The sequence below is a fragment of the Grampus griseus genome (genome assembly GCF_964374135.1).
Source record: "Grampus griseus genome assembly, chromosome: 14".
Lineage (NCBI taxonomy): Eukaryota > Metazoa > Chordata > Mammalia > Artiodactyla > Delphinidae > Grampus > Grampus griseus.
The window spans coordinates 15,883,211-15,892,146 of NC_139008.1; the positions used below are offsets into that span (position 1 = coordinate 15,883,211).

The window sequence follows — 8,936 nt, forward strand, 5'->3', positions numbered from 1 at the left end:
ACTGATTAACTCCAAAGCCCATGTCATCCGAAACCACTCTGAGTCCTGATAACAAAATATAAATGTGTGTATTTCATCTTACTATGAAAAAAATGGAGTTCAGAGAGGGCAAATCACTTGCCCAAGGTCACACAGTAAGTGGGAGAGCTGAGGTTTGGGAAGTTCTTTCTGACTCCAAAGCCAAGCTCCTTTTACAAGTTCTGCAGCCTGCCAGCCTTTGTCCCGGACTAACTTCAATCACTCACTCTTTCGTGCATTCATTTATCTAGTATATTATTTATTGGCACCTTCTTTATTTTTTCTTTCTTTCTTTTTTTTTTTGTGGTACGCGGGCCTCTCACTGTTGTGGTCTCTCCCATTGCAGAGCACAGGCTCTGGACGCGCAGGCTCAGCGGCCATGGCTCATGGGCCCAGTCGCTCCGCGGCATGTGGGATCCTCCCGGACCGGGGCACGAACCCGTGTCCCCTGCATCGGCAGGCGGACTCTTAACCACTGCACCACCAGGGAAGCCCTATTGGTACCTTCTTTGTGCCAGGCCCTGTGCAAGACACCAGGGATATAGAAATTAGAAGACATGGTCCCTGTCCTCAGAAAACTCAGCGGGGAGTAGAAGAGATATCCAGATAAGCAAAGGTGGGCAATGGAGCGGCCTGTGAAAGGTGCTGGGGAGTCTAGAGCATGGAAAATGACTCTGCCTGGGGTGGGTGGGGAAGGTTTCATAGAGGAGGAAGAAGAGCCCTTTGAATCAAACCCTAGAAGGATAAAGAGCAGTTCACCTGGTGCAGAAGAAGGTAAAGTTCAACATACACAGAGCCTAGGATATGGGCACTCACTAAGGGTGAGTGAAAGATGGGGTGATGAGGTCAGATGGGGGAGGCTTTGGCTGCCAAGTCAGGACTCAGAATTGATTCTGAGATCACTGGGAAGCCCATGAAGGGTTTCAAGCAGGGGAGTGCCTTGGCCAGGATTCTGAAGGACAGTCTCTCTAGAAGAGGTGTCCAAAGACCTGAAGTCCTTTTAAGAATCCAGTGCAAGACCTGGCGAGGAAAATTGATTGCCCCTCCCACCCTCAATCTTTGTTATGGCTTTTGGTCCACTCAGACCCTTGGAACATTTTTTTTTTAACCACCTCTGTCAAAGCCTTCATCTCACTTGCTAGAGAGACCAACCCACTTCCTTCCTCTCTGCTTACACCCTACCTCCCACCAGGGTGATGGGGTTACAATGGGGCTTGGAATAAAGGTGTACAGAGAACAGAGGGGTTGAAGCTTCCTATTGGGGTTATGGGCAAAGGTATCCAGGAATTGAGGACCACAGCTGTTCTTGGTCTCAGCTTTTCCCACCTGTCTGGGCCAGTTTGAGCATCTCAGCTTCCTACATTGCCCGCCCCCTTGTTTGCCGCCCTCAACTTCCTGCCCCACCAGAGGAAGTGGGGAGAGACAGCAGGTGCAGCGACAGCTATCGGGGCCATGGTGAGTCTTTATGCCCAGGAATCCAGGCATCTCTGCCCCCCGTCCCCTACCCCCAGGTTAACCAGGTCAACCCACAATAGGCTGACTTCTCCTAGCCTCTGAGATCAGGTTATCCTGGGGGCCCTGCCTGCTGCCCCCAGCAGCCTCATATTGTCCACCCCCTGCCAACAGGACAAGGAGTATGTGGGTTTCGCCGCCCTCCCCAACCAGCTGCATCGCAAGTCCGTCAAGAAGGGGTTTGACTTCACACTCATGGTGGCAGGTCTGGGGGTTTTGGAGAGGGGCCTGGCAAGGGGTCCTCAAGAGACCTTGGCTGTCCCCTCACCTGACCAGCTGGGGCTGTCTTGTCCACAGGGGAGTCAGGCCTGGGAAAATCTACCCTCATCAACAGCCTATTTCTCACCAACCTCTATGAGGATCGGCAAGTCCCAGAGGCCAGGGGTAAGACCCCCTCCTCACCGTGCTCTCCAGGCACTCTGACCCCCTCCTCCCATGTCCCTAGACTGCACTCTCTTCCTTTCCATCTGGGTTTCCCATGACATTCTGGGGGACTCAGGCAGCTCACTGCTTTTCTCTGAGACTCACTCTCCTCCCCTGAAAAATGGGTGGAGGCAACTGTGAGTCTGAGAAAGGAAATTAGTCCTGCCTCAGGCCCCTACCCAGCTCCCTGACCTCTCCCCATCCTTATAGCTCGCTTGACACAAACACTGACCATCGAGCGCCGGGGCGTGGAGATCGAGGAGGGGGGTATTAAGGTGAAGCTGACCCTGGTGGACACACCTGGCTTTGGGGACTCAGTGGACTGTTCAGACTGGTGAGGAATGGGGGAGGACCTGGGGCTCAGCTTCCCAATGTGGCTACTCTGTGGAGACTGAGGGGTCAGATTCTGGGCTGGTCTGCCCTGCCCTACCCCCCGCCCCCCGCCAAAGGTGGGGCCTGTTTCTGGTGGCCTTGTGGCCCAAATTGCCCTGTACTTCCCGACATCTCACCTGCCAGTTTCCTCTTATGTCTTTGGTTGGAGCCAAAGAAACTACTTCCCACACCCACAGTCCTGGCTAGCCTTTTCCCCTTCCCTGTGCTGTGGTCCCTGTTCTCTGACTTGCCGCTCTCTCCCCACACCCCAGCTGGCTGCCCGTGGTGCGCTTCATTGAGGAGCAATTTGAGCAGTATCTTCGGGATGAGAGTGGCCTGAACAGGAAGAACATCCAGGATTCCCGTGTCCACTGCTGCCTCTACTTCATCTCACCCTTTGGCCGGGGGTCCGAGGGGCACCCTGGGGAGTTGGGACATTTGGGGAGGGCTGGAGGGGGAGTGTCTCTGTGCCCTGAAACTGAGCCCTGACCAATCCCTGGGTGCAGACTCCGGCCCCTAGATGTGGCCTTCCTCCGGGCGGTGCATGAGAAGGTCAACATCATCCCAGTCATTGGCAAAGCAGATGCCCTGATGCCTAAGGAAACACAGGCCCTCAAGCAGAAGGTGTGTGCGGTGGCCTCTGACATTTGGCCTCACATGAAGCCAAAAGTCATGATCAAAATCGAACTCAGCCTTGACTTCTTTGATCTTGGGGTAGCCCTTTTGGAGCGTGATGTGTCAGGCTAGACTGTGGAAGAAAGTTTCTGAGGAAGGTGGGTCATAAGCTGCCTAAGGAAGCCATGTCTCTGGAGGTTCGGAATAGAATCCCTGGGCTGGATGCTTGGCTAAGGCCTGTCTGAGGCCAGGGGTGTAGACATAATGACCAATATTATCCTTCTGGCCCCAGGATGCTGACTGCCCCACCCCCCCACCTTCCCACGCCCCTGTGTCTTCAGAGCCCTTTCCCACTGTTTCCACTTATGCCTCTCTCTCCTGATCTTTCGGTGTCTGCTCAGCTTCAAAACTTCCCAGGCATCAGTCTTCCCATTAGGGTAACTGTCTCAGTTTTTCACCATCTACGTCTCTGTCTCTCGTTGTTTGAGATTTTTTCAGTCATCCCGTATGTCCATCTTTCACCATCTCTGTCTTTCATGTCTTCCTCTCTGTCTCTTCCACCCCGTGTCTGCATCTATATCTCACTGTCTCTGGTCATGCAATGTCTGTGGTTCACAGTCTCTGTGTTTCTCACCGTCTCTGCATCTGTCTCCTCCAAGATCCGGGAACAGTTGCAGGAGGAGGAGATCAATATCTACCAGTTCCCTGATTGTGACTCTGATGAGGATGAAGACTTCAAGAGGCAGGATGCGGAGATGAAGGTGCAGAGGCAAAGGAGGAAGGGGCAGAGAAGCCGGGGAGGGTGGATGTGGAGGTGGGAGCTGAGAAAGAGGTTTCTGCCCAAAGAGGGCAACGGTGATCGCTGACTCCTGCCCTCTAGGAAAGCATCCCTTTTGCTGTCGTCGGTTCCTGCGAAGTAGTGAGGGACGGCGGGACCCGACCGGTGAGGGGACGCTGCTACTCCTGGGGCACCGTGGAGGGTGAGTAAGGCCAGGAACGCATTCTGAGGCCAGCAGGGAGCCCAGGACGCCTCCGAGTCAACCGCACCCAACAGGTGAAGTTGGGGAGAGTTCTGGTCCCGGGGGTCCTAAAAGTCAAAAGAGGGGTCCTTGGGCAGCAGACCCGACCCAAGCTCCCCGACTCTTGCCGGTCCGCCCCCCAGTGGAGAACCCACATCACTGCGATTTCCTGAACCTGCGACGGATGCTAGTGCAGACACACCTGCAGGACCTGAAGGAGGTGACGCATGATCTGCTCTATGAGGGCTACCGGGCGCGCTGCCTACAGAGCCTGGCCCGGCCTGGGGCGCGTGATCGAGCCAGCCGTAGGTGAGAGCCAGAGCTGACTCCTAGGTGCTTCCAAGGCTCCGCGCTCACCATCCATGACCCCGGCCTTCACCTTCTAGACCTCTCTCCCGGAGCCTTTCTTTCCCCACCCACTTTGCGTATGGCCCTAACCTGAAGGACATGGTCCCGCCAAACCCCAGGCCCTGCCTCGCGGCAGTGACTCACAACCACGGTTCTCGACTTTGATTCCTGCCCCTTTCCTCCACCCCCTAGCAAGCTCTCCCGCCAGAGCGCCACAGAGATCCCGCTGCCCATGCTGCCTCTGGCCGACACGGAGAAGTTGATCCGCGAGAAAGACGAAGAGGTGAGCAAGCACCTCTCTTTCCCCCAGATCAAGGCCCCAAATCCTCTTCGAAGTCCCTTTCTGGCCTTGCCCGCCCAGTCCCACTGCCTGCAATCTTGCCCCGTACAGCTGCGCCGCATGCAAGAGATGCTGGAGAAGATGCAGGCCCAGATGCAGCAGAACCAGGCTCAGGGCGAGCAGTCGGACGCTCTCTGAGACCCCCGCCCGGACCCTACTTTACCTCGCCTCCGCTTTCAGTTCGTCTCTTGTCCAATCCTCGAGCCCTAGGCTGCCCGGCGCTTAATCCCGGAGCCCCAGCCTGTAAGGCCCGCCCTTGCAAGGGGTTAGCGGGCTAGCAGGTTCTCCCAATCCTGGAGTGTGTAGCCCCGCCTTTGGCTCCGCCCCGACCCCGCCTTGGCTCCGCCCCAATCCGCCTCGGCCCACCTAGCGAGCCAGAGCTTCCCTCCCATCCCCTAACTCTCCCAGCCCCTAACTCTCCCACCCCGCCCCACTTCACCCAAACGGCGACTTCAATAAAAACTGAATTTCCCTGAGGCCACGCAAGTCTTCTCTTTCCCAGCGGGAATAAGCGGCGGGCGTAGCGGGTGAAACCGTTCCACCCAGGCCTCTGGGCCACTATTTATTCATTCATTTGCTGGGCACTCGTTTCGTGCCAGCCGGTGTTTCAGCGCAGCCTCCCACGTGAGCTCTGCTCACACAAACGCACTGAAGCCGTCGCGGATAAGAAACGAGACCAGTTTAATTTATTAGGAGTCAAGGTGGGGTGGTCGCACTGGCAGGAAGGCGTTGCCCAGCAGAGGCCTAAGAGGGTCCGCTACTCCTGGTCCTTGGCGTCGCCATGCGTGATGACGTAGCATATGTTCTTGTAGTCTACGTTGCCGCCCACGTCGGGGGGGAAGGCCGCCCACATATTCGTGATCTGGGGAAAAAACGCAGGGGTATCTCCAACCGGTTCCTTACGTTCCCCTTCCCCCAGCCCTCCGCTTCTCCTAGGCCCTTTCCCCACTCACCTCTTCGCGGGTGAAGCGGTCACACTGCGTGGTAAGCAGCTCCTCCAGGCTGGAGAGAGGTGACAGAGGTTGGGCTTCGTGATTCCTTTCCACTCCCTCCCACCTCATGCCCGTTGCCATTCCCAGTCTTGCCTTGAAAACCAGGGTTACTCTGGATTCCTCTTTGGTTTCCCAAACACTCTGGCCTCCCCCCTTTTGCCCTTCCCCCTGTGTGCTGTGAAAATTTAATCCCATCGCCACAGTCCTAATTTTTTCCTTATCTCTGGCAGTGCCTAACTCTTGGTAGGAATTTAAGGAGGCTTTCTGTGTGGGAGCAGCTGGAGGGTGTCACTTACAACTGCTTCTTGATGGTGCCCTTCCCCTCAGGGTCCAGGACCTTGAAGGCTCCAGTGATCACATCCTCAGGGTCGGCACCTGGGGGGGTCAGAGGGCAAATGAAGCTGAAGTGTTGCTAAAGGGTCAGTCCCTGAAAGGTCTGGGGACAGGCATCTGGGGGTTTGGACCCAGGACACTTCATTCACCTTTGAGCTTCTCCCCAAACATGGTCAGGAAGACAGTGAAGTTGATGGGCCCACTGGCTTCCTTCATCATGTCATCTAGCTCCTCATTCTTCACATTGAGACGCCCTGGAACAGGGTGGGGGAAGCATGGAGTGGAGTGGGGTCTAGGGGCCAGGGAATAATGCTTCCCATAAATTCACATCATCCCATCCATTTTTTATCTGGGTAGACTGAGGCCCAGGGTGGACCTGGCAGGGCTGGAACCTAAGGCTGCTGAATTCCCAGGACTCTGCAGCCTTGAATCTTTACAGGTGGCGTAGGCTCACCCATGGCTGCGAAGGTGTCCCGCAGGTCCTCCTTGTCGATAATGCCATCACGATTCTGGTCAATTACTGTGAAGGCCTGTGGAGGACCAGGGTAGGGAGAGGTTAGGTCCCCCATGGCCAGGCTTCAGCATCCTTACTCTAGGCAGATCAGATTCTGAGATTCTGGCCCCCAGCCAGCCGTCCACTTCCACTCCAAGCAGGGAGGAGTACAAGGAATTCTAAACCCTTCCCCTCCCGCCAACAGGTGCACATTCCAGGGAGGGGTTGGGGGAGGGGCAGCAAGGGGAGTCTTTGGTCAGCCTTCAGTTTCCCTTCTCCCCGCCCTTACCTCCTTGAACTCCTGGATCTGGGTCTGATCGAACATGGAGAAGACATTGGAGCTTCCGCCCTCTGCCACTGCCTTTCTCCTGGCCTTCTTGGGTGCCTGAGGGATGAGGGTTGGGCAGAGGGGTTCATGGACCAATCCCTACTCCTCTCTAGAGGCGATGGATTAGATTCAGGCTTCTTTGAGTCCATTCCTCTAAAGCAACTTTTCTGGCTCTAGGCTTCCTCTTCCTTATGCTGAGGAGACCTGCTGCACTTGTACCCCTGAATTCTTCTGGGTAGCCCTCAAGTCCCCATCCTTCCGTCCTACCCAACAAGTGGAGTGTACCTCCCCTTCTCAGTGCCCTGACCCTGCCTCCTCTGAGTCCCAGACTTGCTGCGTGACCCTGATCACTCACTCACCTGAACCTCTACTTTCTCATTTATAAAATGGGAGTGGGAACACTTGTCTGGCTGGCCCCGGGGGTTTTAGGAAGATGGAGTGCAGGATGGCATGGAGCATGCTTTGAGAGGGACTGGCTCCTGCGAGTGGAGTGTCTAGGCATATTATCCTTGGTTGGATCCTCTAGGGCATCATTCTGTACATTCCCCATTAGTGATATCAAGAAAGGGAAGATTCATCTTTTTTCCTCTTGCCAGACTGGGAACCAGCTACTTTCTTTCAAAGGATGAGGCTGCCCTGAGGTCTGAGGGATCTGGGCAGGGGCTGGGGGATTCTCACTCACCATATCTTAGGTCTCCTGGGGGCCAGGCAGTGGCTCTGGCTGGAAAGGAGCAGAGAGTCAGCCTGGGGCAGTCCCTCTGGAGTTATATAGTCCTGCCCCAGGGAGTCATTAACATACCAGGGTAACCTTAGCCCTGTGGGTGCCCACCCCAGATACCAAAATAGCCCAGCTCAGGGCCTCTCCTTTCTTGGGCTGGCAACAGCTGGAGCCCAGGGAGGGAGGGAGGAGGGAGTGAGTCTTGGGATGCAGGTATCACTAGGACCTGGGCAGGAAGGAATGTTCTTTCTCCCCAAAGGAGGCTGGAATGTGCCAGGGTTCAGAGAGGGCCCAGGCTGAGACACAGGACTAGGAAAGAGATGCACCAGGCTCCTGTACCCCTGTGTGGGGTGGGCCCAGATTTAAACCCAGTAAATTTATTGAGTACCTACAGTGTGCCAGGCACTGGTCCATGCTTTGCAGGTGCACTTTGACAAACACAGTCCCCCCCACTGTGGAGTTCACACTCAAGGGTATGTATACGTGGGGGTAGTGACAGAGGTTACAGGTGGGAGAGAGCTGCCTGGGGAAGCTGAAGGATCAGGAAGTCTTCTACATCCCCTTCAAGAAGAGGGGGGATTTTGTGAGGAAAGATGTGGGGCATGGAATCACTAGGTATGAAGAGACTAGACAGCCTGGAGCAGAGAGCCTGCTCTGTGACCTTGGGCTTTGCGCTCCAACTCCCTGGGCCTTGGTTTCCCCCTCTATAAAATGGGGACGTAATTCCCATCCCACAGAACTTCTGGATGTGAACACTATTTGGAAACAGTTAGTGAAGTATAATCATTATTTTTATTTTTATTTTTTGGCTGCACCACATGGCTTGTGGGATCTTAGTTCCCCAACCAAGGATCGAATCCGGGCCCTTGTCAGTGAAAACCTGGAGTCCTAACCACTGGACTGCCAGGGAATTCCCATAATCATTATAATTAATATTCAGGCCCTGCCTTGGTAGAACTTACAGTCTAGCTGTGGAGACAGGGTAAATGCAGAAAATGACAAACCAGCTGGTCAGGAGTACAGAAGTAGAGGGCATAGCAGCCCTATCTAGGAGTATGGGAATGACGTTATAAAGGCTGGTAGAAGTGAGTCAGGTGAAAGTGGAGGAACAGCCATGCTAAGTGGTGGGCACAGATGGGCAAAGGCCTGGCGAAGTGAAAGATCAGAAGTGTTCAGTTCGCCAGAATTGGGATGGGGCTCGAGCAGAGGATACAAGGGGCTGGACATCAGACACTGGAGGGTCTTCAAATGCCATGCTGAGGGCTGAGACCTTGGGAGCCTTGGAAAGGTTTGAAACAGGAGAAGGACATGGTCTAGTGTGAGTCTATAATCACTTTTTTGGATACTGGTGTGAAAGTTGGAACTCAGAGGAGGGGAGTCAAGGACACCAAGAGGGAAGCTAATTGGTCACCTCCTCCTCGGTGG

The 8,936-nt window shown here is 55.0% G+C and overlaps 2 protein-coding genes across 2 annotated transcripts; one reads left to right on the forward strand and one right to left on the reverse strand.

The window, feature by feature from the left end:
* The first annotated feature begins 1,465 nt into the window (after window positions 1–1,465).
* SEPTIN1 (septin 1) lies at window positions 1,466–5,114 on the forward strand. Its single transcript, XM_082670527.1, has 11 exons — window positions 1,466–1,473; window positions 1,645–1,735; window positions 1,828–1,914; window positions 2,164–2,287; window positions 2,598–2,732; window positions 2,832–2,949; window positions 3,600–3,701; window positions 3,821–3,920; window positions 4,103–4,268; window positions 4,500–4,590; window positions 4,699–5,114. Exons 1-11 carry the CDS (start codon window positions 1,471–1,473, stop codon window positions 4,783–4,785), a joined length of 1,104 nt encoding a protein of 367 aa, XP_082526653.1. The 5' UTR covers window positions 1,466–1,470; the 3' UTR covers window positions 4,786–5,114.
* Window positions 5,115–5,311: 197 nt separating this feature from the next.
* On the reverse strand, window positions 5,312–7,597 carry MYL11 (myosin light chain 11). Its single transcript, XM_082670606.1, has 7 exons — window positions 7,476–7,597; window positions 6,755–6,850; window positions 6,427–6,502; window positions 6,122–6,226; window positions 5,936–6,014; window positions 5,601–5,649; window positions 5,312–5,509 (listed from the first exon to the last, which is right to left on the reverse strand). The coding sequence occupies exons 1-7, from the start codon at window positions 7,476–7,478 to the stop codon at window positions 5,405–5,407; spliced, it is 513 nt and encodes a 170-aa protein (XP_082526732.1). The 5' UTR covers window positions 7,479–7,597; the 3' UTR covers window positions 5,312–5,404.
* Between the last annotated feature and the right edge of the window lie 1,339 nt (window positions 7,598–8,936).